This window comes from Thamnophis elegans, chromosome 11, assembly GCF_009769535.1.
Source record: "Thamnophis elegans isolate rThaEle1 chromosome 11, rThaEle1.pri, whole genome shotgun sequence".
Classification (NCBI taxonomy): Eukaryota; Metazoa; Chordata; class Lepidosauria; order Squamata; family Colubridae; genus Thamnophis; species Thamnophis elegans.
Window position 1 is genome coordinate 44916477 of NC_045551.1, and position 27309 is coordinate 44943785.

General features: G+C 37.9%; 1 protein-coding gene across 3 annotated transcripts in view; it reads right to left on the reverse strand.

The window, feature by feature from the left end:
- Positions 1 to 27309, reverse strand: part of NALCN (sodium leak channel, non-selective) — a 214285-nt gene that overhangs the window by 87417 nt on the left and 99559 nt on the right. For 2 of the 3 annotated variants that reach the window (XM_032226719.1, XM_032226717.1), the window contains exons 8-9: positions 23157 to 23261; positions 19871 to 19957 (exon numbers count right to left, since the gene is read on the reverse strand). In XM_032226719.1, coding sequence (XP_032082610.1) covers positions 19871 to 19957; positions 23157 to 23261 — 192 coding nt within the window. The remainder of the gene's footprint in view (positions 1 to 19870; positions 19958 to 23156; positions 23262 to 27309) is intronic. The other variant, XM_032226720.1, reaches the window with a different exon arrangement.

The window sequence follows — 27309 nt, forward strand, 5'->3', positions numbered from 1 at the left end:
TGGATGCAGCACAGTAAAAGAATTCACTGGTTCCTAACATAATCATTCTTTTGTGATTACTGTGTACACGTTTCAAAACACAATGCACATGGAGTGAGTGTAAATGTTGGTTTCACGCACAACCAATATGACCGCAAATAAGAAAATGGCAACTTCTGGAACAATCTAATTCAGTTTTGTTTATCAGTATGGTGAGGTTCATGGCTTCATGAAAGCATCATAAATTAAATTCAGCTTAGACTAATTTTCTTCATGAACCCAGTTTCTATGCATTTATTTTAAAGCAAACAAACCACAAACAAGCATGGATAAAGCTGGACAAGTTTGGATAAAGCTGAAAAAAGTATTAATGAAAATCTATTTCTTAAAAAAATATATAGCTGGTCATTACAAGAGCTCATTTAGTGATCATTTGAAGTTACAACGGCATTAAAAAAAATACTTTCCCCTATGATCACAACTGGATAATGGATATTGTTCAGTCCTATGTTACTCAAGAACAGGTAAGCACTGGCTAGAATTGTATTTGCTAAAAATTGGAAAAATGAGAAAATACCAACGCAGGAGAAAGTCATTCAAAAAATAATGGAATGTGCTGAAATGAGTAAATTGACATTTGAAATTAGAGAACAAGAAGATAAACAATATTACAAGATATGGGATTTATTTTATCGGTGGTTAGATTAAAAAAAACATGGAAATGGAAGACACTAGAGAATTTTATAATACAAGAATTATAGAATGATACAGAATACAATATAAAGATACATTATTATTGGATAGATTTAAGAATGTTGTAATTAATTGTTACAATATAAATGAATCCAATATCTAGAATATCTCGTTTAAAATGAAGGAATAATAGTTATAGTCAAATGTAAGAAAATACCAAGAAAATACCAACGCAGGAGAAAGTCATTCAGAAAATAATGGAATGTGCTGAAATGAGTAAATTGACATTTGAAATTAGAGAACAAGAAGATAAACAATATTACAAGATATGGGATTTATTTTATCGGTGGTTAGATTAAAAAAACATGGAAATGGAAGACACTAGAGAATTTTATAATACAAGAATTATAGAATGATACAGAATACAATATAAAGATACATTATTATTGGATAGATTTAAGATGATGTAATGAATTGTTACAATATAAATGAATCCAATATCTAGAATATCTCATTTAAAATGAAGGAATAATAGTTATAGTCAAATAAATGATGTACAATGATAATAATGTAAACATATATATTTGATTGATACATAATATGTGATTTTATATAAATTGTAAGTGAGGACTATGGAAAGGATGCACAAAAATCTTGTACCCAATGGAGGCACTGTATGTAATTGAAAATGGTTTTATGTTTTATGTTTCGTTTGTCTATGTCTATCTAAAAATAAAAACTCTTAAAAAAAAGAATAGGTAAGTACTTTGATGGTTTGAAAATCATTCATATTGGCCTGGCAAAATAGTTTCCCAAATTTTGCCATTTTATCATTTTTAAAAAATGCCTAATTACTCTAACAGTTTGCAAAAATTAGGACAAACTCTGCATATAAAATAGGGAATACTTTGAGATAATCAAATGCAACAACAGTTGCCAGAAAATGATTAATTTGTATTAGAAGATTCTGTGAAGTGAGATTCACAGTCTATCTCAAGCAGAACAGCTGCCGTGCAAATAAGCAAGCAGAAAATGATATTCTGATCGCCATATCACTGATAGGATCTAAAATAAACAGAAGATGGATCCCTTGCTAATTGTAACTACTTTGAAATATAGAATAATAGGAGATTTCCACTTAAGTTAGCTGCTGCATGGTAAGGGTTTGCTTCCCCCCCCCCCCCCACTCTTACTAATGATCTGTTGATTTTACTGCTAAAGCTGCTTCTTTGGCAATGTTGCTCTCTGGTTTCAAATGGAAGCACTTAGAAGTGATCCAAGACAACTTTTGGACGATAGTAGACCCAGGGGGGATCTTGAGGATTGCAATACCCTCTGGAAGCAATTGAAAAGTCACTGGGCATATCCACCTTCCTATCAAGCAGTTTCGTTTTCTAAGCATGTCTGAGTATTAAGTTCAGTTTTTGAACTTATTGCTTTATTTTGATTTTTTGCTTTAAAATGTGACTCGCAGTTGAAAGGGAAAAGGAAGAGAAATATTCCAGAATAAATCCTGTCGTGATCCCAGCATAAAATGAATTAATACATCCCTTTGATATTTTGAATCGCTTTCACACTAAGAGATATTATACCTAATGCCGTTTAGGTTGAGTTGAATGAGCTAATGCTATGATACAATTGTCATGGCATGAGGTCTAAATCTATGTCACTGTAACATTATAAAATATAATTCCACAGAGTAATGCTAGAAAAAGATACAATTATTTGGATACAGATAACCTGTCTACAAAATCCATAATCCATGAATTACTGCAGTATTGAATTTCAGTTCTGCAGTCTGCCATCAGCATTCTGATTGGAAAGGGACTGAATATTCATATAGTAAGCTACTATTTTCTCTTCTGAGAAGGCAACTATCTCTGACTTCCTTCACAAATTCATTGTCCTCTTGATAGCAATTATTATATTAACCACTAAAACACATTAGTCAATTATCAAGAAATTGCCTTGATAGGAAGAATGGATGGATTTATTTTACCATAATCTCCCAAGTATTTCCTGCTTATGTTCATCAAAAGGGGCAGTTGAATTGACCAGTAAGCTATTCCCAGTATAGCAGAAGGAAGCAGGAGATTTTGGCTTCAGGGTATTAACTGTTTGGATTAAGTAATGAAGGCAACTTCCCATCAGATTATCAAGGAAGCCAGGGAAGAACCCTTCTCATCTCCCTGGGCCTTCTGAATGTTGTACTGTTCTGACCTAGGCTTCCTCGGCGGCACGAAGCTGACTCCTCATCCCGATAAAGTCCCTTTTATTTAGTTTAAAGTGAATTCCTCTCTAGCAAAGTCCCGGCCAACAGTCTTTCAAGAGATTCCACAACTATAGATCTTTATTGGAGAGCTGCCAGGCTGATATCTTCCAAACGTAATTGTAGCAGCAATTACTTGGCAAGAAATCAGGAACAGATCTTCACCCTAATGAATTGAATTAATTGTCTCCTGCAAACTCCCCTCCCCTTTCATTCCTCTTTAGTCCCTGTGGGAGGGGCCATTCACTGTCTACCTGTGGCTTTACTCCTGAGTTGACCCTTGTTCCTTAGCTGTTTCCTTCGTCCGGCAGCTCTGCACATGCACACATCGGGAACAGGCTCTAGCTGTTCTTCTGCCCCACTGATGTCTAACTCTGAAGGCAGCTGATAACTGTCAGATGGCCCTGGCCCCATCTCTGCCTCCAATGCAGAGCACTTGTCAGAGCCTTCCCCAGACTCTAGGACTGGCCCATGTTCCTCCCCAACTTCCTCACTGTCTGAGCCTGCCACCAGTCCTGTTGGCGGGCCACAACTTATAGTTAGGAAGATAAGAACAGGAGCAATCTCTACTAGCAAACTACAAAGATCATGGGAACTCTTCAAATATCTAAAACCTTATTAGGGCATTGCTGTCAAACAGAAATGAAGAAAAGTGAGAGTTTTAGAAATTCCAATTTTGTTAACCAAAAGGTCAAAACTGGCACAAAGAACATTAACTGTGAATTATAAACAAAAATTTAGAAGCTAAATGTATTTTCCATTTAATATTAAATGCCTGTGTATTGTTCTCTTTAGGAAATGGTGTTTCCAGCAAATTTTTAAAATTAATCTTATATTTTTAAAAAAGATGGAGACTCATGAATCCTCACAGAATTCAAAGAAAGCAGGAGATGTTGCGGTATGGAGGCCAGAAATGGCAGATCAGAAGACAATGATTTCATCATTATACTTACCTTTCCATTATAATAATTCTCATTTCTGTTCTGCAGTTCCTTTGGGTCTGAATATAACAGGGTTGGAAGGGACATTGGAGGTCTTCTAGTCCAATCCCTTGCACAAGCAGAAGACTCTATATCATTCTGGACAAATCGCTGTCCAATACCTTCTTAAAAAATGTCCAATAATGAAATACCCACAATGTCTGAAGGGAAACCGTTTCACTGGTTTATTGTTCCCCCTGTCTGAAAATTTCTCCTTAAAGGTTGAATTTCATTTTGTTAAATAGCGACCAGTATTCAAGTCTGTCAAGATCCTTCTGGATTTTGAAACCATCTTCTGAATGTTCATTGTTTCTGCCAGCTTGGTATCATGTGCAAATTTGATGATCTCCCCTTCTATTTCCTTATCTAAATTGCTTATGAAGATATTAAAGAGTATTGGACAGAACTTTGGGGTAACCCATTGTTTACTTCCCTCCATGTAGATGTAGTTCCATTAAGGACTATATGTTGAATACGATTGTCCACCAGTTACAAACCCACCTGGTGGTGCTGCTGTCTATCCCACATTTTTATAACTTACTAAGAAATACGTTGTGGTCTACTTTGTCAAATGCCTTACTGAAATCCAAGTATATAATATCCAGAGCATTTCACTGTTCATTCCCCCCCCCCCCCCGCTTTTGAAGATGGGAATAACATCAGCTCTACTGCAGTTTTCTGGTAGTTCCCTGGTGCTCCAGGATCTTTGAAAGATATGGTTCGATGGTTCTAAGATCATGACTGCCAGTTTCCTCAGAACTCTGGGATGTAATCCATCAGGTCTTGGTGATTTTAACTTGTCTAGACAGATATTTCTCTTACAAATTTCTTGCCTAGTTTAATTTATACTCCCAGTCTGTCTTTTCCAGTTCTGTTTTTGGTAAGTTGGGCTATTTCTTCCTTTTGTGTGAAGACAGATGCAAGGAATAAATTAAGCAACTCTGCTTTCCTCCTGCTGCCCGTCACTTCCTTGCCATCTTCTCCCTTTAGTGGATGGACTGGTTTTTTTAGGGTTTTTTTTTTACATGTTGAAAGAAACATTTTATTATTATTTAATAAATTAATAAATAATATTATTTAGTTCATTCTGAGCCTTTCCTGACTTGATCTCTTTGGGCTATATGCTGGTGTTCTGTCTTACTTTTGTTTCCTCCTTTCCATTATTTATACTTATCCTTTTGGTCTTTCAGTTTATCAGAGTGTTTTTATGCAACCAGGTGGATTTCTTTTTGGATTTCTTATTTTTATTTTTCAGTGGTATTGTGGTAGACTAGACTTTTTATAAAACTTGCTTGTGAAAGGCAAGTAACTTAAAATGAAGATTACTTTACAATCAATTTTATTCATGATTAACACTGGTGGTGATGTCAGAAATGGCATTAAAATTCCACACACTTTGATTTTAGATGGCTTCAAGATCCACACCTTAGCTTGTGTAATATGATTTCATGGTTATGATGATAATGAACTTTTCTCAAATAATATTGGTCTCGATAGTTATGGCAGGCTTTTACCTTGTATAGATAAGGATTAGAAGATAATCATTTGTGTATAAAGGAGATGGGGCCAGAAATGTTTCATTACTTATAAACAATGTTTATTTAACCATCTTATTATTTGGCTTTTCACAATCTAGACAGGAATGGCATGTTGTACAAAAAATATGATCACTCATCACCTAGCAGGTGACTTTGTTAGTATAATTAATCACAAATGTAATTGAGCAAATCTGTAGAATAGATTTAATTCCTTAGTTTCTGAGGAGTTACAGATGATGAAATATGGTCTTTACTTAAGGAACCTATTAAAAAAAATCTAGATAGATACCACTCAATTTTTAAACTTCTGTTCCTGATGAAAATATTAGAGGGAGCAGCAGTTTATCCTGGTATAAATGGATCTAATAAAGGTAGCTTCAAATCATTTTTAAAACAACTATATTGTCCAAAATATATTTCATGTTATGAATTAAAACCCTTCAATGAGAAAGCTTTGTTTTGCATCCCCCCCCCCCCAAATTCTTAATTACAAATTTAATTGGAGGTGGGAGAATTTTGTGGAGAATTGCATGATATAGTAATTTGCAGCAATTAAATAAATGCCCTTTTTAACATTTTAAATATCTATTTATTTTTAAATTTCACTCAAGATACTTTTCTTTTCCTAACAAATGTCAGAAGTAGCAAAATTATCTCATATTCAGCACCAAGAAAAACGTATGGCACCTTAAAGACTAACACATTTATTGCTAATTATTAAGGTGCCACATTGTTAGCAAATTGCTTCTGGAAAAGAACTGAATCTAGACAATTGCTTTGGAAGCAAGGCTAGCTGAACAGAACCAAAGCAAATAGAAATGGTTTCAAGGCCAGAGTCTAAGAGAGGCTTGGAAAGAAAGAAACTACCCAATTGCTCATTAAATAGAATATTAGGTACACAAGTAAACAAGCATGGATTTATGCACTTCTGTATTGTTATTGCACAGCTTGAAGCTGGCCAGGGATCCTACTCTGGATGACATTTGAAGTGACTCTGTTGATATAATTCTTAGGCTCCTAAAGAAAAATTATTATTATAGTTTGTGGCACAGTCAGTCAGATGTTCAGACTGGATTTGCATCTATAGAAACTTTTCCAAGGACCTGGGATACATCGTTGTTGATTTTTGCTAGTGTTAAAGGTATTGTTGCAAAATATAAGCTGTTCCGAGTACAGCTGCCTTTTGTAATTGGCTGATGGTGATTTTGTCAATGCCACGGTGGTATTATTATTTATTTGTATCCCACCTTTATTATTTTTACAAATAACTCAGGCAGTAAACATACTTTCCTCACATTTCCTCATATTTTCCCCACAGTAACAATCCTGCAAGATGAGTTGGGCTGAGAGAGTGTGACTGAACCAAAATCACCCACCCAGCTTTCATGGCTAAGAAGGAACTTTAACTCATGCTATCCTACTTTCTACCTTAGTAGTTCAACCACTAGACCAAATTAGTCTTGATTTACTCCTTAGTCAAATCGCCTGGCAAAAGTTTTCCAACATTACTCTTTGATAGTATTGCTGCAACAGTCTTATTTTTCGGTACAATTATAACTATCTGGACATAACATAATGATTTTGTACATTTCTGAATCTATCCCTTATTCAAGGAGCAGATACATATCAATTGATGGAGTTATTGCATGCTGGTAGAAATAGCATTCGATTTTGCAGCAGTCATATGTTCCCTTTAAGCAACGTAATCAGGAGCTGAATAGTATGCATGGATATATATATAGATTACATTTCAATATAATCATAGTAATCCAAATACACTTAATTGTACAAAATCGGAACAAAACAATTATAGTTGGATAGATATGCTATGGAAACTTCCTTTTTTCCTAAGGTAATGCCAGTTAAAATATGCCTGCAATCCTTGACTAAGGATAATTAATCTTCTATGAAAGGAGAGAACTTGTGAAACAACTTTGTCACCTAAGCTCAACTTTAGGCTGTTGAGGAACATTTTTCTCTTCCTTTACACATCTCAGTAACTGTCTCAGCTGTGTATTCCAACCATTTTCCATCAAATTCTGTGCTCTGTTACTGCTTAGAGACCTAGGTGCCAATTTGGTGGACCTGTCTGGTAACCATAGATGACTGATTCTTAAGAGAGACTATGAATCAGGAAAACTATCTTACATCTTGGGAGAAAAAAAAAATCTAAATCCTCAGAGTGAAGAAAACGGAGAGAGAAAGAGAGATACACACAGAGAGAAATCTGTCACTTGCAAGTAAGGAAAGGGAAGTGCTAGAGCCGTGATGGCAAACCTATGGCACATGTGCCCGAAGTGGCCCACGGAGCCATGTCACCTGGCACGTGTGGCGGTGTCTGTTCCACTTCCGACTTTCTGGCATGCATGCATACACAATGATTAGCTGGCCTTCGTGCATGCGGCAGTGCCGGAAACTGGAAGAGCTTGTCTTCTGTTTTCCGGAGTGAGCATGCATGCCGGCCAGTTGATCAACGTGCACGCATGCGTGCCAGTAACCAGAAGACTAGCTGGCTGCCACACATGTGCATGCCAGAAACCGGAAGTTCGTTTTCCGGCATGGGCATGCCCCCTGGGCAGCTCCTCTTCCGAGCTGTGGCCCTAAGGAGCGTGCAACCATGAGTGTGAAGCCATCACTGTGCTAGAGAGTAGCTGAATGTGCGTCTGAATTTTAGCACAAAAGGTTTTGGAGAGTAGTAAGACTGGGAAAAAATATTTTCCCAATAATTCAAGGACTTTTGAGATTGAAATTCAGATTGTCCTCACTCCACCTCCTTTTCAGTTTCAAGTAGCAATTCTGATCAGTAATTTGAGGTTGCTATGGTGTCACTTTAAATAACTCATTCTTTTCTATGGAAAATTCTTAGCATTGTCTTGAAATAAAAAACAGGCCCACCTATAAAAGGTTATTATTTCAAAGAAATCAAGGCAATTTAGCTGCCTCTTCCAATGTGGGATTCGAAGCAATAATGTATGTGGGAGAGGGATGGTTCTGAAGAAGGATACATAATGATTCCCCAAATCAGACAATTTTACAGAATGCAGTTTATACAAACTTAAAGTAATTAAAATCACTTTTGCTCAGCTGCAAATAAATGGAAGAATTACTTACTCTGCTAAGGTGGCGGAGGCTCACTGCAGGGCAATAATTGTTTTTCCAATTGTTAAAAACTTCAGAGGTCATATAATATACGTGTTTTAAAAGGACAATACATTAAAGAATTTCAACATATTAGCATATAATTCACTATGTGGAATGCAAAAGATTGAAAATCTAAGTTTTTTCCCCTACTACTTTTTGTGTTAATAGATATTTGGCAGTTTGTTTGGTGATCCAATTATCTTTACATAAAGTTCCTATCTATTCTGAGAGTCCCTGGTTGCTGCCTTGTCAAGTTTAGCTTTTACATTTTAGAGTTGTAAAAAAATCACGTAACCCACAAATATGAAAGGATAGGGAGAATTTATAATCTACTAAATATTTTTTTTCTTAAAAATCTGGGAATGAAAAAGAATCTTCATATCTTCTTAATGCAGACAATTATTACAGTTTTTAAAAGTATATCCATTACTATAAGAATTAAGCAGACATGTTAAGAGAAAACAAAAATAGCACTTGTTTGATTGGAGCAACACAAAAATCATCAACCACACTACCACCCGTCACACTCGTGCGTTCATCGAAACCTGGCAGTCCACAAGCAATTCAATCAACAGACACATTGACTTTCAACCAGTCTACAAATCCCTCAGAATGCAAATCAACCATACAGCCAACCAGAGATAGCACTGACCCTCAATCAACCCCCAACCAGCAGTTCACTTCCCAATGATCCTGACCTGATGTAACCTCCCCATCGCAAGACCCATTACAAGATCCTCACTTGACACACCCACACCTGAAGCCCTTATAAACCGAAGAACACTGACACTGACATCCCCTAAACTCCCCTGAAGATGTTACCTAGACTGGTAATGAAATGTTCGGAAGCCAACCCACAAGCTCGGAAAACAAACCTTCACCCTCAAAGCAAAAACAGCAAGGAGCATGAAAGCACTTATGTAGTGAAATGTGCTTTGCCTTGATAAGCAAGAGAATATAATTTATAGTTTTAATAAATAAATAAAGCTTATTTATTCATAGGGTTATAGCTGCTCAGAGCTGGTGGCTTGGAGTGGCCTCTAAACCCTGTAAAAGTAGACACATACATAATACAGACTAATTGGAATAAACATTCTTAATTTTAGAATTCTTTTCTATGCTGAGATAATCTTCTGGTTACCCGGTAGTCATTTGTAGTTTTAAATTATTTTTGAGTCATGCTCGATTTTAGGAGAATTCAGCAGCACCATTAGAATTAAATGTTAATTTCATCTACAAAACTTGATCTGTAGGTTAACTCTGTCCAATATTTCAAACCTCATCAAGCTGAAAACAGGCATTTCAATCACACTATAGAGTCTCCTTGACTTTTAATACAATTATAGCAATCAAGCTGTGATGCTGACAAAATTGGTTGCATTTGTTAGACACAACGGAAGATGGGTTTGGATAAAATGGAAGGTTGAGTGTGTACACAAAGAAAAATTAGAATGCTGTTTTCAAAGAGGGAAAACGAGAGGGAGATATGCGGACACATGCTATCAATTAATGTGTCTTTCTGAAAATTTAACAAATATTTATTCTTTGAATAACTCTCAAATTTCTTGTAGCTGATTTGCTCAAACAGATCATATGAATTTTGGTTTTAATTCCGAACAAGAAAAGTAACCAAAATGCAGTAAGTGAAAATGAAAATCTTAATAGGGATATGTACTAGATGCCTGTTACATCCATTTTTCTGGCTTAAGAAAATAATCCCAAATAGCTACGAGACAGTGTTATACCAAAATCAACTAAGTTAGTTGATTAAGGGTGACTAATTAAAGGTGGTCACCACCAAGTAAAGGAGAGTTGTTGTAATCCTGTCCATCTGTCCATCCACTCAGACATCTTGAAACAAGCTCTACCGAACTCAATGGGTTTATGTTTAATATATATAAATATAACATATATACCCACACACAGTATGAGGGTTAGGGTTAGGGTCAGAGGCTAAGACACTGAGCTTGTTGATCAGAAGATCAGCAGTTTGAATCCCTAATGCTGCGTAATGGAGTGAGCTCCCATTACTTGTCCCAGCTTCTGCCAACCTAGCAGTTCGAAAGCACATAAAAATGCAAGTAGAAAAATAGGGACCATTTTGGTAGGAAAGTAACAGCGCTCTGTGCACCTTTGGTGTTTAGTCATGTGGAGTCGTCTTTGGATAGCACTAGCTCTTCGGCTTAGAAACGGAGATGAGCACCGCCCCCTAGAGTCAGGAATGACTAGCACGCATGTGCGGGGGAACCTTTACCTTTATTTTACAGTACGAGACTGTTCTGTTAGCTTTACCCAAGACCGGCAATGTTGTAAAAGGAATAAAGCACAGATCCAGCCATCCTTCAGGAGAAATGAAAACATATGTTTAATATATAGTCTATATATGTATTTAGGAAGATGAAGGTTATGGCTGCAGATATCTGTGGTTTCATTTTTGCCCAACACCTGCAGAGTAGATTGTTACTTTGGGCAGAGCCAGTCATACCATTAAGGAGACTGAGAAAGCTGCCTCCAGCAATGGTAGGAATTGCTTTTGGCTGTTCCTCAAATGCCCCTTGCAGAATCAGTCTACTCATCCACTGGAGTGCAGTCTTTTCTAGCTCTGACAAGCATATTGTGTTCAGGTTTAAAAGTATTTTTTTTAAATGAGCGTTGTAACTTTTATCCCTCTTGTCTCACAACAGTGACAGTATACAATAGTAAGAACTATTTCTCCAACACTGGTTTTGCTTTGGTTGTGTGTTTTTTTTTTAAGAAAACGAATTTGTTTACATTTTAAAGGGTTGGCTTATAAATTGGGCAATATTTTTATAACATTCCCACAAATGAACTCAAAATCATTTAGGGTTGCTCCAGGACTGTTCCTAATCTGAGAAAACTATAGATATATCAGTACTGGATAACAAAAGAATGGTTCCCCTTTAGCATGGCAACGTCATTGAGCCTCTTACAGTGTAGCTTTCTGAAGCTTCTGTAGGGATTACGGTATTTAATTTTCTAAGCAGCTCAGGAAGTGCCATATTTTTCAAAGTATTAGATGCACCTGAGTATAACACGCACCAAGATTTTGAAGATTTTTTTTCCAAAAAAAGGGCATGAATAGCCTTTAGGAGGCTTATAGAGTGCTCCTGGGAGCTGGGAGAGGCAAACTTGAGCAAAACAAATGGCCCATTTTTGCTCATTTCTGTCCTCCCCAGTCCCCAGGAGCACTCTGAAAGCCTCCTAAAGGCTATGCACAGCCATTGTGGTGAAGTGGGAGGGGTTTCAGGAGGCAAAATAATGCTGTACTCAGTGTATAAGATGCACCTACATTTTCAACCTCTTTTTTGAGGGGAAAAAGGCTCATCTTATACTCTGAAAAATATGGTATGTACGGATGTATGTATATATGTATCTGCTGATTTAATAAAAATTATCTCTCATTCATAGTGTACATTCTGAAATTTTAACTCATGGGAATCTGAATTTTGTCTAAAATTCAGCTGCCGGTAATGTTTGAAAAACATCAATGACTTGATCTTGAAATAATTTACACAGTTCACTGTCATGAAAGTTTGTAGCTCGATACATAAGCAGCTAGCCTGGTAAAACATAAATTTCCTCTTCCCTTTCTATGCTCAAAATTTGAATTGTGCATTACTCATGTATGATTTGTTGGAGATAGAAGGTGTCTGAAAGACAGAGTCATTATCTCAGATGACAAATCATATTGCTGGTTATTACAAGGAAACAGAATTTTGGATAGATATCTGCTTTTCACACTAAGCATGTTCTACCCATGTTATCAAAAATACATTTGGCAGCAGACACAAAAAGGAAAAGAAGAAGAAGAAATAGTAGTAAAACACAGATTTTTCCTTTCCCTTTACTAAGAGTGGAAATAATAACAACAGCTAATCACACAAGATAAAAAAAAAAAACACATTATTTCCAACAGAGCCAGGAAAATAAATTCTTGAAACCTGGAGTTCAAATTAACTATTTTCCTGCGACACAGAACTGCAGCAGTAATTTATGGTACTTATATGTGTTCCAGTGATAATATCAAAAGCAAATAATATTTCTGTAAGAGTTCGTTGACAGTATTTATGTGTATACACACACACACATACACACATGCACACACACCCTATACAGAAATATATGTGCTTATATATCTCTGTATGAATGGTATGTTCTTAATAAGAACATATGTTTAGAATGAAATATGACAACCTGTAAAATAACCAGGAGCATTCATTGAGTTCAAAGCACAGAAGAGTTTATTATTGCTACCTATACACAGGAATCTAGTCAACTGATTGTCTAGGCTAAATTAGCTCTAAATAAGGGTCAACAGAATTCACCGGAGGCTGGACCTGGGTCTCTTGTCACTACTCTAAAGTAGGGGTGTCAAACTCAATTTTATTGTGGGCCCCATCAGAGCTATGGTTGATTTTGAGGAGGGGGCATGGCCAACTGGGTGGGTGTAACCAGCTGGGTGGGCATGGCCAGCTTGATGTCACTCCCCAAACTGCTGGCATGTTTCCTCTTTGAATTGGGTAGACCGGGTCAAAGCCACATTGGTCAGATGTTTCCTCTTCGCATTGGGTAGACCGAGTCAAAGCCATGCTGACCCGATGTGATCACATTGGGTCAATGTGTCAACCAAACTGAAGTGACATGTGTAGACTTGACTGAAGCCACACTGGCTTGATGTTTCCTCTCTGCATTGGGTAGACAGGGCTGAAGGGATGTGGGTAGACTGGGCTGAAGCCACACTGCCCCGATGTTTCCTCTTTGTATTGGGTAGACCAGGTTGAAGGGACACAGGTAGATCAGGCCGAAGTGATGCAGGATGGCCCCTTACATTTTCCAGGACAGCCCCATGGGCCTTGAGTTTGACACCCCTGCTCTAAACCAATGTCACATTTAAGTCCGATTTGCAGTTTAGCTTGTTCTTTTCATACACAACCTTATCTACGGCATTAAACTAAGGTATGTAAGTCATATTGTTAATTTATTCATAGAAAAAAAATCAATGTGAGATGCACCTCAAATGCAACTGCCGGGATTCACTGTATAAATGGGGCACAGTATCCTCCCCTCAGTGTGACTGTGGGGTCCCATGTTGAACTGTAGATCAGATTGTGACTGGCTGTAAACTGAGGACATACACCGGTCCAGTTTCTGCTTTTTTTTTTTCAAATATACAATGCTGCACTTCAGTAGATGACTTAGATCATGGGTGTCAAACTCACAGTGTCCCATTGCTGTCACGTGATGTTTCGTGACATTTTCCCCCTTTGCAGAGCTGGGGTGGGCGTGGCCTGCGTGTGATTCATCTGGCCCATGGGCTACTAGTTTAGCACCTCTGGCTTAGACTTTGGGATCTGAATATAGATCCTTTTAACATTCATATTTTATTCTGTTTTTTAATCTGTTACTATATATTGCAAGTCCATGTATGATATGCCATATGCTAAATAAATAAATAAATAAATAGATAAATAGATAAATAAATAAATAAATAAATAAATAAATAAATAAATAAATAAATCAAGGCGAGAATGTTCAGGAAATGAAAAAATGTATCTTCTAAAGAACTAGAAATTCAAAGCAAGTCAATCCCCTGGGGAATATTTCACTGAAGTGTTCCAAGTTAGTGGTGTTCCAATGGAACAACAGAGCTAGAATGTTCTGTATCCAGATGTTTTTAATATTCTACCCAGAGAATATTATAGCCTTGTTTTCCATCAAAAGAAAGACAGCTAACAGTTCCTGATGAAAATCACCAGTCAGTCAATTTATAAAAATCCATTCATCCATCTGTCGCTCTATCCCTCCCCAACATTCTGCCAATTTTTTTTCTTTGTCCTCTAGCAGTGTTAACAGGTGGGAAAGTGAAATTGAGGACTTGTATTCTTTTTAAAAGAATGCATTTATATCTTTTAAAATCTACATTTATTGTAATTATACGATACCAGGCAGGGCAGGATAACCTGCCTGAAGGTCAAACAGAAAAATGAATCTCAGTCCATGCAGGGTTACATTTTTTTTTCTTTTTATACTGTTAATGTAGGTTGCCTAAGTCTTGTAACAGTCAGATTTAGCATTGTTTATTTGAAGGTTTATTGCATTTATATGCCGCCCTATTCCCTGAGGGACTCAGGGTGGCTAACAAACCCAGAAGGGAGGGTAGAACAAATTTGGAGGAGGTGTGGAGGCAGGGCAGTTCTTCTTACCAGTTCGCACCTATTCGGTAGAACCAGTTCGTCAAATCTACTGAACCGGTTAGAAGAGGTTCCACCAGTGGACCCGGAAAGCAGGCCACACCTACAGAAGAGGTTCCAAATTTTTTTGAAATCCACCACTGGTCCTTGGATATGATTATTCTACACTATCATGCTCATATTTATAAAACTCAGTGCCTCTGTGAAAGGTGAGGATGACTACTGCGTTTGTGGTGCAATTAGAACATTGCGTGTGTTGAAGTTGTTTTAACGCAAACCAAAGATTCCTTTTAAAAAACAATTTTACATCATATTCTTATGCATGCCAGTGCTGTGTGTGAGGTAATTTAAGGTGGTTCTGATAAGTGTCGTCGGCATCTTCATATCCAGTCAAGCCACTCCCATCAAGTCACATGGGCGGCAAGCCACTCCCACAAAGGAGGCCACCCCCACAGAGTAAGTTTGAACAATTTTTGAAACCCACCACTGAGGCAGGGAGTGCTGGGCGCTGCCTGGCTGCCCCAAAGCAAAGAGAGTGCAGTTGCTACTTTCTGGAATGAAAACAAGCAAAAGAAGGACAGTTAACTCCTGCTCATAGGAAACCTCCCCAACCCTCCTGCCTGCTTGCTTCAGCAAAGCTTAATATGCTCAGCAACCCAGAACAAAACAGATGTACCTTTGCTGAGCAAATGGAATAGAGCAGAGCAGAGCAGAACAGCTTTATTGGCCAAGTGTGATTGAACACACAAGGAATTTGTCTCCGGTGCATAACTCTCAGTGTACATACAACAACAAAGTGATGGGTCATATATCATAGATCATAATTACAACCACTAATCTTACAACAAGAAGTGATAAATCATAGATACCTATAAGAGAAGGTAGTAGTGAAAATGAGAAAGATGAGAATGATAATATCAATACAGCCCTACTACATGGGTAAATATCTTTAGGCCTAAAACAGTGCTGTGGGAATCAAGTGTTCAGCAGAGTGATGGCATGGGGGGGGGAACAACCTTTGTGTCTAATTGTTTTGGCACGCAATGCCCTATAGCAGCATCCAGAGAGGGGGAAGTTGAAACAGTTTATGTCTAGGATGTGAGGGGTCTGTCGTTATGTTACTAACTACATGTTAGTAAGGCTCTTTTTACATGTAAAGCAAAGGGACAGAAGAATTATAAAAGAACACGTCACAACTTATCTTCAGACTAGCATCTTTTCACTCTAAACCATGTTCTCAAGCCTGCCCAAACAGGGCACGAGAAAGCAACCAACAAGATAAACTCAATAAGCAGAAATCACACACACAACGTGTTTTTCAAATGCACTCAAAATCAAAAGTATCAGAACAGTCAGTGTGTAACCAGCCAGATAAACTAATGCAGACAACTTCTTGGGGGGAAAAATCAGAAACAATCCAAACATGACTAAGCTTGTTTCCGTGTATTCATTTTATGCATTTCCTTTTGTCTTGATGAAGGTAAAGATTTACTTGAATGTGCCATATGTACATCTAGAACTCAAGAGGCAATCACATCAGTACTTGAAACTCCATATAGCATCTCTTTGTATTCAACATCATGACATGGCCAACCAGAGGTGGTATTCAGCCGGTTTGGACTGGTTCGCCTGAACTGGTAATGGAAATCGCGGATGGGTCTGCTCCTCCTGCCCCATCTCTATGCTGACCTATTTAGGTACCTCTTCAATATCCGTGCATGTGTGCAAGTTGCATGCACGATCAAAGAACATGTGTGGAAGGCCGTGCTTACATTTGCAAACCAGTAGGGAAAGTAAGTAAATTACCCCCCCCCCCCCCAATGGCCAACATATTTTAAAGCATAACAGTGCATGTTTTATGTATATTAACATATTCACCACCCCCTTTGAAGAACTGACTTCTTGGGTGGGAAGAGAAACGTTAAAAAAAACACCTAAGAAAGTCCAATTGTCTTTTGGAAAAAGCACCTTTAGGACTGGCTTAGAATATGGTCCCTCATCATCTGCCATTTTTGACATGGAACGTCTCTCTGTCAATACTGAATATATGAGCTTCTTATTCCAGCTACATTTTCTCTTATAGAGTTCTCAGGCAAAATAGACATTGCATTTTTATTTTGTCATGGCTTTCCCCCTACTGATTTTACCTGAACATCCAACGCAGAACAAAATCAAGCATTATCAAAGCTATTTCCTGGAAGACAGATACCTGGTAATTTGATTACTACAGTCTTGCTGAGTTTGTGCTTTGAAGTACTATGGTTTCATTAAGCATCTTTACCTACACATCTGTGAAGCAAGGCATACCTTTCTTTTCAGAAATGTTCTCTTCACGTACATGATGCTTACCTTTGATAAATGTTTTTATAAGGGTTGGCTAAAGAAACCATATAAAAGTAAATATAAAATTCCAGGCATGCATTATTCATGATTTAAGATAAGACTATGCTAATTTTCTAAGGTTATTAGTAAATATAGTCTTATAGTTATATCAAATTGAGGCAAAATAAAATACAAATTACATATGCATTTAGTCTTCAGATGTTTTGAAGTCACCAAAAATGTAGCCAGTGAAAGACTAATGAAAATATTAACAGCAAATTTTCTTCCCTTCTGCCATTCAATGTGCTCTGTAAGTACTGATTCCAGATATGACACTGAATGTACAAAGTTATTTTAACAGCTGTTCTGATGTAATCTGCATGAGTGCATGCTTGAATTTCTTACAGTACTTCCAACCCAGCAAACCCTCAAGGAAATCAGCTCTTTTAACCCAGACTGGATCTATTCTTTTAGTATTAAAAATGTTAAAAATGTTCTGAAGTAGAAATACAACAAAAATCCATTATGCAATTCTTTTACATTACAGTGCCTTAGTGTATCAAATTTGTGTAAGTTAGCAGAGACTTGGGAAAGTTGTGTAAAAACACCATAGAACTGGCTGCACAAAAAAACCCTAATAAATTGCATTACCATACATTATAGGAGATAATGTGAATACTTTTCTCCAGCAATCTAAACAACTCTTTTAGATGTGGACTTCACCAAACAGGCACCAATATAAACTTGACTATTTACTTTGCATTTAAAAACTCTGGAGGAACTCTGTTGCATCCCACAAATTAAGATCTGATACTGACAGAGACATAGATCATCAATCTATTGTTAATTTCTAACTTAAGGAAGAAAAAAGCAAACAGTATTATAAAAACTCAACGAAGAAATTACTGACAGACAGAACTGGCAGGTGAAGGAGTAAAACAATAAATGACAAGATGTCATTTATTGGGTCATAAAAATTGGAAGTGACTGGAGAATAAAACAGAAAATACTGTGTAAAAAGAATATATAAAGGGAGGTAGTTTAATTTTTAACAAGTTTAACAGGGTATGGGCTAGATATATAAATTGTGAAGAAAACCATTTGATTTTTTTTAAAAAAATCTACATTTAAAAAAAAATAGGGGAAAGGAATATTTTAAAAATAAAACCATCTGCTTCATAATGTAATGGAATAAAATAATAAATAAGTATTGCACTTTCATGAAGCTAAGCCAGATATGTCTATCCAAAGATTATTGCCAGCAGCAGCTTCATCTGTGTTACTAAATCAAATCAAAGTATTTTATTATTATCATAGATCAGATCTACAATCCCAAGGATCTGCTGACATAGGTGAGGAATTACAAGAAGTCATTAAATTTGAGACCAGCTCTAGCATGTGCAAAAAAAGACTTCTAACCCATGAATGTGAAATTATTGTAGTTGAATTTATGTCGAACTTCTGCATGTTGCTTTTCCCATTGTTTATTTACTTATGGAAAGCTAAGGTAAACTTGAGTATACTGATCTCTCTTCAATTCACGTATTATAAGAAATACATCAGAGTTGAGGCAGTGTAAGAGAATTATGCATGACATTTTCCAAATGAAGGCAAAAACTCACAATGCATGCCCAAGGACTTACTTGATTATACCGTGACCCGTCAAAAGGGCGAACAACAAAACCGCGCCCGACTAAACCGCGTCGCTGATGTCATCAACGCGGCGACAACAGCCAGCGTGGAGAAAGAAGGACGCTTTAAATAGCGCGTTGAAAGAAAGCCGATTCAACTTAAGGTAAGGGTTAGCTTTAGGGTTAGCTTTAGGGTTAGCTTTAGGGTTAGGTTAAGGGTTAGGGTTAGGTTAAGGGTTAGGGTTAGGTTTAGGGTTAGGTTAAGGGTTAGGGTTAGGTTAAGGGTTAGGTTAAGGGTTAGGTTTAGGGTTAGGTTTAGGGTTAGGGGTTAAGTTTAGGTTTAGGGTTTACAGCGTGCTTCTGTCTCCGCGCTGTTGTCACCCTGTTGATGATATCAGCGACGCGGTTTAGTCGGGCGCGGTTTTGTCGTTCGCCCTTTTGTCGGTGAACCGATTATACATATCTCGAGTTTCTGGACTCCATATTTAGACTTATTATTTTTTCTGTTTTCTTCTTTATATTTTTTACTTTATATATCCGAAAATGGCAAGATGTTTCTAAAATGGCCATCTTCTCTTCACATGTTGCATAATAGTAATGCAATCTTTGTTTTCCTTTACATTGTTTTCAGAACAGAAGAAGGTATACATTATAAATCAGGGGTGTCAAACTCATGTCATCATGGCAGCATCACATGACGTATCGGGACTTTCCCACCTTCGCTAAACTGGGAGGGGGTGTGGCTAGCATGTGATGCATCCAGTCCGCGGGGCTTAGAGTTAGAAAACCCTGCTCTAAATCAATGTTTTAAGAAACTGATTTTCCTCTAACATGCCAATCGTAATTATATCTACAGTCTAATACAATAAGAATTGGATAGAGGTCTCTATGGAAACTCTATGGAGACAGAGTCAGAGAAAGGGAAAGAATTTGCTTATAATGTGCAAAACAAAAGCTTAAACATCAAGATGAATATACATTAAACTTACACCAATTTCTAACTTTAAATTGTGGCTATGGGGAATTTTAACTTACTGTCAATTTCAAACAGCAAGATCCCCACTTGGTTTGCTACTTTGATAGCTTTATTTAAAAAGCAACGTACCTGCAGACATGCTGGTGCTCTTCCTTGAGGCTTATTCACATCAACATCTACCAGCTGCCATCCTCCTGTAGCATCTTCATGAAACATCTGGAGGGGGAAAACACTTGTCAGAATCTATTTATGCGCTCAGATCTACAAACAAAATGGGTGATTCCTATTTTGTGACCATCCTTTTCTCTACATTGCATCCTTTTCTTCTCAGAAATCTCTTGTTATTACAGAGAATTGCAGACTCCATTGACTTCATACTATATTATTCTGCTGCCTTTGTCATGGAATGGTTACTGATTTTTAGTTACAGATTTTATAGTTGGTGCTGAATGTAGGATTGCAAACAGGAACCAATTTAATTTCTTGCATGAGAAATTCTTCCATGCAGAAAACTGTATACAATGCACATAAAATAGTCATGACTGGCAACAGAACAGAGATATTAAGGTAAAGATAAAAGTTCCCCTCTCACATGTATGCTAATCATTCCTGACTCTAGGGGGAGATGATCATCTTGAGCTTGTTTGGAGGTTCTAGCAGGGAGCACAGCTATCGTGTACCCTTGACCGAAGATCGGTACACTGGGATGGTCGTCCTCTTCCACCGAGCGCGCAGCTTTGGGAGGGACGCACATGGAGTGGTGAGGGAGGAAGGGGACACCCACCTAGCCAGCCAAATCAGCCGAATCAACCCTGGCGGTCAATGGGGTGACAGATGTCGCAGCCAGATCGCCCTCACATCCAAGGAGATGATCATCTCTGTTTCAAAGCCGAAGAGCCAGCACTGTCCAGAGATATCTCCATGTTCATTTGGCTGGCGTGACTAAATGCTGAAGGCTCACAGAATGCTGTTACCTTCCCACCAAAGGTGGTTCCTATTTTTCTACTTGCATTTTTACATGCTTTCGAACTGCTAGGTTAGCAGAAGCTGGGACAAGTAACGGGAGCTCACTCCGTTACGCGGTGCTAGGGATTCAGACTGCTGAACTGCCAACCTTTCTGATCGACAAGCTCATTGTCTTAGCCATTGAGCTACCGCGTCAACATAGATATTGCAGAATACTAAAAATGTGCATTTTTTTGCAGTAATTTACCGCAATGAAATATAGAGTGACTAAGAAATAATGTCATGGCTTTATATAAGCCATGTTTCCTTGCTTATTCTCCTCTCCAGTGCAATGCTACAGTGGCTAAAGAATGTCTCCTTCCTTCTCTAATTTGCTTTTCCTAACAGGTAGTGGTGGGTTCTGGATCCCGTTGCAACCAGTACAGTGCAATAGGGCCCAGCGGCCACCACATGGACGCTTGCAGCGCGTGCATGTGTCCTTACCTCCTGTGACACTCCACAATGCCTCTGCGACACTCCAGCTGCTCAGCAGTGTTGTGGAGGCGCTGCACGCTCCGTGCACATGCACATAAGTGCCAAAGAGCTCAAATACAGGTAAGGACGGTGGGCAGGCGGGTGGGCCATCTGAAGCACCATACCATAAGGGTACCTGGTGCTCCCGGCAGGCACCTGTATGCTCGTACCGGGGTGTACTGCCTGCAACCTACCACTGCTCCCAGGCCTTAAAACCAACTATTCTGTTGGAAAAGGGCCAGAATGAGAAGGAGGCAGGCTGTCTCAGGCCTTTTCATGACTACTCTTGCTATTATTATCACTTGCTCCATGGGAAAGATCCTATAAGCTTGTTGCTTTTGAAATAATCTTGTATTTTTATTGATGAGTCAATAAATAAATAAATAAATAAAAGATTTGTATGGCTACCCATGTAAAAATACAACTCTGCGTGGCTCAAATATTGATATTGCTTGTAAGCCTTGTTAGCCTGAGAGGGGGATAGAAATAATTCAAATAAATAAATAAATCTATATAAATGTTAAGGGTTATCCATTGAATTATGAGTATTAGTTATTGTATGATTACTACCCATGATGAGATAAATTGCACACTGCAACTTAATTAGAAGAATGGAATGTCTAGGGTGGAACCACTATATAATGTTTGAAACAAAGTTTACATGATGAAATATAGGCAATATAATATGTGAAAATCAATTAGTAGGTAAGATATGCTATGAAAATGACTATAAGCTGCCCACAAACTCACAAAAGCACTACCAAAAAAGCAAAACAAAAGCACCCATCCCCCAAACCCAGTGAAAACCAAAAGATACCTCACTAAGAAAGAAAGACAATTTACAGAGTCAACGGCAAGATTGCAGCTGACAGTACATTGGACAAACAGGATATCAATTACAGCAAGGATGAAGGTACACAGAACTGCAATGAAGAACAAACACCAAAAATACCCTTTGACTATTTACCCTCTCAAAATGAACCACACATTTGAGTGGGGAAATAGAGGAAAAATTGACCAGATAAATTGCAGAATAACTGAATGAGGATTCAAAGTCCATTTGTTACTAATACTGATGTTGTTACCTAGTTTGGTAATGAAATGGCTGCAAGAAAACAACCAAGCTCAGAGAACAATGAGAACCCCTCATTTCAAACCTGAGCTCCTTTATTCTCCTTTATTGGAGCTAGATAATTCCTGAAAATGCCAACAAGAGAACAAGGCATGATTTATCACCAAGGTCTGTAATCCAAACCATTCACAACACATTAATAATCAGGACAGAATTAACATTAGGTCAGATCGCCAATCAAAACACACTTTCCAAGAAGCAACAAAACCCCACAGAAATTAAATCCCACACCATTATAAATAAGCAAGGCAAGCCACACACACACACACACACACACACACACACACACACACACACACACACACGTTACATTTTACTGATAAACAAATAAAGGGAGACTACTATAGATCTATTTCATTTCAAGTTATTTAGCTCTCATCAGCTAGCCATAGCCTTCTGGGATTCAAACTTCGGCTGCTTGCATATTAGGCAGTTGTATTAACCTCTAAGCCACAAGTTCTCCTCGCTTTATCAGCTGAACCAGGAGTGAGATTAAGTGTTTTTTCCTTCTGTCAGATCACCTGGTCTACCCAAATATGGGAGGGAGCATACTGCTCCCCTTTCACCTTTCAGCTCCAATCCAGGAGCCTTCCAAGCAGTCGCTTTCACGACAAACTATTTTGTGTATACCTACCTACTTACCTACCTACCTACCTACCTACCTACCTACCTACCTACCTACCTACCAACCTACCTATGTATGTATAAAAATACACACGCACACTATTAGTAGCTTTATACAAATAAAAGCTAATGTTTACCACACACACCCATTTGTGCATATAAACATTTAGCCATGTTTACCTGAGTAGTTGCGGTTGAAGTTGTACTGCTTCTGGACCCCCACATCTGTTGAAACTGCACACGGATTTCAGCAAATGTTTCAATGATGACAGCAATAAACACGTTCTATAAAAGAAAGAACATATATGTAAGGAGGCAGACAAAGATTATTTTCAAAGCCTGCTTAATTGGATCCATCACCACAATAGCACTCAAGGCCATTACTCCAGGTGCCTAGGAGAATCTCTTTTGGTTTTAAATAACAAATAAGATTTATTGTGCTCCTCGCTATTCTGCTTCCTCCATCGACCCTCCCTTTTTGGTAACAAGACAGGATATTTCATTTATTTTCAATATGACAACAAAGTTTTTCACTGGACTGAAGATGAAGAATATGAATAGCACCAGCACAAGAAAGGAAAATAATATTAATCATGGGGCAAAATCAAAACCAAGAGGAAGCACTGACAGAGATCAGAACTTTAGAAAAACAATAGAAGTTCTAGAAAAACTAGAAGGAAGGAAGGAAGGAAGGAAGGAAGGAAGGAAGGAAGGAAGGAAGGAAGGAAGGAAGGCTGGATGAAGTACAAATGAGTGAGGTACAGACTTTCTTATGTTCTAATGAATATGTTGCCCTCAATTGGGAAAGTGAAGAGCTTCCTTGCTTGGAAGTTGGGGAACAACTGGAAGCAAGATGAGTATAGACCAACAATAGCCCTTGTCTACCTTTCAATAAGAGGCACCCTGGTTCAGTGGCTAAGATGCTGAGCTTGTTGATCAGAAGGTTTGCAGTTCAGCGGTTTGAATCCCTAGCACCATGTAACGCTAGAGCTCCTGTTACTTGTCCCAGCTTACGCAAACCTAGCAGTTCGAAAGGATGTAAAAATGCAAGTAGAAAAATAGGAACCACATGGTGGGAAGGAAACAATGTTCTACGTGCCTTCAGCATTTAGTCATGCCGGCCACATGACCACAGAGACATCTTCGGACAGCGATGGCTGTTCGGCTTAGAAACGGAGATGAGCCTAGAGCCAGAAACGACTAGCACGCATGTGCAGGGGAACCTTTACCTTTATTTTACCTTTCAATAACTGTGCTTGACTTGGTTAAAACTTTGGTTGAATGAAATTTCTGACCAATTAATTACGGCTAATAGTATCATTTGATTTATCTTGATCTGTTTTATTGGAGTGCTGTACATCACTAATCACTTTCCATCAAATGGGTGACTATATAAACAAACAAACATATACAATATAAACAAATTATAGTAAAATCGATAGGTTAATATTCTCCATTGAAAAATAGGGATATGTTCTCAGGAATTCATTGTTTGTAGAGTAGCTAAAGGCTGGAAGCTCAAAAAGAAAACCCAAATGAAGAGAAGTAAAAACTTTATTGCTGTAATAATAAATTGGGCCGAGGAAATGTAATTGCTAAAGAGAATGAAAAGGCAGAGCAGTCTACAATAAAACATGGAGAAAAATCTGCTCCTAAATGATTTTCTGCTTCAGCGCAGGCATTTCATTTTCGCAGATGGGTTTACAATTACCTAAATATAGTGCTAACTCTGGCACACTACAACCTAGTTGATAGTTAAAAATGAGATGCACAAGGCAAGATGGTACAAAGGATGAGTAATAATGCAGCCTCTTATCTAGCTTAAACTGCCAGGTTTATGATAGTGGCTTGAAAGTTATCTCCTGGCTTTACAGTTACCGTGAAAATAAGAGAGTTGTACCGGATTTTAAATGTTCCACTTTGCCACTGATGATTATCAGAATAAAAGAATTTCTTAGGAGATTTCAAATGGTCTCTTTCCCTCCCTCTCTCCTTCCCTCCCCCCACCTCTCTCTCTGTTTTGGTGAAGAACATATTCATCCCCTGTTGAAGCTTGGGAAGAAAATTATGGTTTATGTGAGAGAATATGCCTAGTCTGAGATAAGATGCTGTGTATGTCATTCACAAGGTCAATTGCTAATACAGTTAATCCTCCCAAAGATGATTGGGAAGAGAGGAGAGGGAAGGGTTGAAGGAAATAGAAGCAGAAAATGACACAGAAAACGTAGATGGTGTAAAAAACACCCCCCAACTCTATCGTTTTAAATTATTTCCCAAATTGAAAAAGATTCTCCAAAGACTTAAAACATTAAAAGCCATGTTAATGGCAGGTATAACAGTTATCACTTAAAAAGGTCATACTAGCAAAGAAGGAAAATAAATAATGAAGATACTTTTCGTGTGTAAGAATACAGATATTGGGTGGGGTTGGTTCAAGATCTGAATGGTTCAGTAGAACTTAATAACATACTGGAATGAGGCCAGTTGGACAAGCACATGTCTAAGAACAGGGAAAAAATGGATTAATTTGAGTTTTCAGCACCATCACCTGAAACTTCAAATAGTCCATCTTGCATGATAGCAGTGTATCAATGATATCAGCATCTTCAATGATAACAAAAATTAAGAGCTGGGAAACATGTAACAATTGATATTCTCTGAGCTTGGTTGTTTTCTTGCAAACATTTCATTCTGAAACTAGGTAATATCATTAAGGCTAGTAAGGGTTTGTTCTCAATTTATATTCTGGTGGCTTGGTCTATCAGTGTTGGTAGGAATGATCTTGGAGGTTAATTGGTTGGGCTGTTTACTGTTTGCTTGTTTGGGGTAACTTATAATCAGTTCCTTGATTGAGGTAACTTGCTTAGCTGTGGTGCTGGAGAAAGCTCCTGTGTATTCCTTGAACAGCAAAGTTGAATAACAAACAGGTACTGGAGAGCATAACTCCAAACATGTCAGTGGCAAGCAAATTTACAGAACTGCGTCTCATTTACTTTGGTCATGTTATGCAGGGGAATTCACTGGAGAAAGCAATCATGTTTGGAAGAGTTAGTAGTAAAAGGAAAACTAGGCCACCAAAGAACATGGTTGTTGGACACCATCAAAGCTGAAACTAGTCAGAACATAGAAAAACTTGAAGAATTAGTGCGAGATCGGAAGATGTGGAGAGACCTGGGCCACAGAATCGCTAAGGGTTATTACTTTGATAGCGAAACGCTTCCTTGGTGTGGGTGTTTTTCAGTAGACTTGTGTTTCCAGTTTGCCATCATGGTCTCTGCTGATCAGGATGATCAGGAAGGATAGTGAGTTGTTGTCTTTCTTTTCTTCTCTGGTAAAGTGGATTCCTCTGAAGTTGTTGCTGATGGTTCTGTGGGTGTTCTCTAATTGGTCCTTTTTTATTATGATGAAGATGTCATCTACATATCTGATCCATATTTTTGGGTTGTATTTGTGGAAGTGCTATGGCTTTCAGGCCTTGCGTAACCACCTCTGCTATAAGTCCTAAAAGAGGTGATCCCATGGATGTACCTTTAATTTGTTGGTAAGTTTGTCCACCAAACTGGAAGTATGTGGTTCGGCATAGGTTTTATGAAATCCATAATCCTGGGTGTTTCAATTTTCATGCATTTGGTTAAGTCAGGTGTGCTATGGAGCAATGTAGTCATAGATTCTTTGGCTAATTCCAGATCTATGATGGTAAAAAGGGCTGCAACATCAAATGAGACCATGATTTCATCCTCATGACTCTGAATGTTTGAAGGCACTGTAGTGGGTGTGAGTGTGTGTGATGGAGTGTTTGCTTTCACTTGTGAGCTGCACAAACTTTTTTGTTAATTCTTTTGCAATGTTATAGGTAGGGATCCCCGATAATGCTACAATTGGATGGAGAGCTTTGTTAGGTTTGTGTATTTTGGGGCATCCATACACATGCAGTGTTGTGTGCCTAATTATGAAGCAGTTATATTACACCTGCATGTTTTGGGGATGTTGAGAAATTGAATTATATAGTGTTTTGATTAGCTTTTATGGTTAATCAATATATGAATAGACATTATGTAAAGGATTACTCTATGGAACTAACATTTTGGTTAGGGGCCAAAATAAGTCTAATAGCTAATATAATGTTTCAATAAAATTCTCCATTCAGTAGAGGTTATTTCTTAGTCTTGTACATTTAGAATCATTTGATTATCACCTTCATATTAAAGTCTCCTACCAATTCCAAATCGTCCCTATGAAAAGATATTACCACTTGGATAAAATAGCGGAATATCTTGCAACAGAACATTCCCAGTGTTTTCCTGGTCTCTTTGAAGAGTCTTCTTCTTTATAA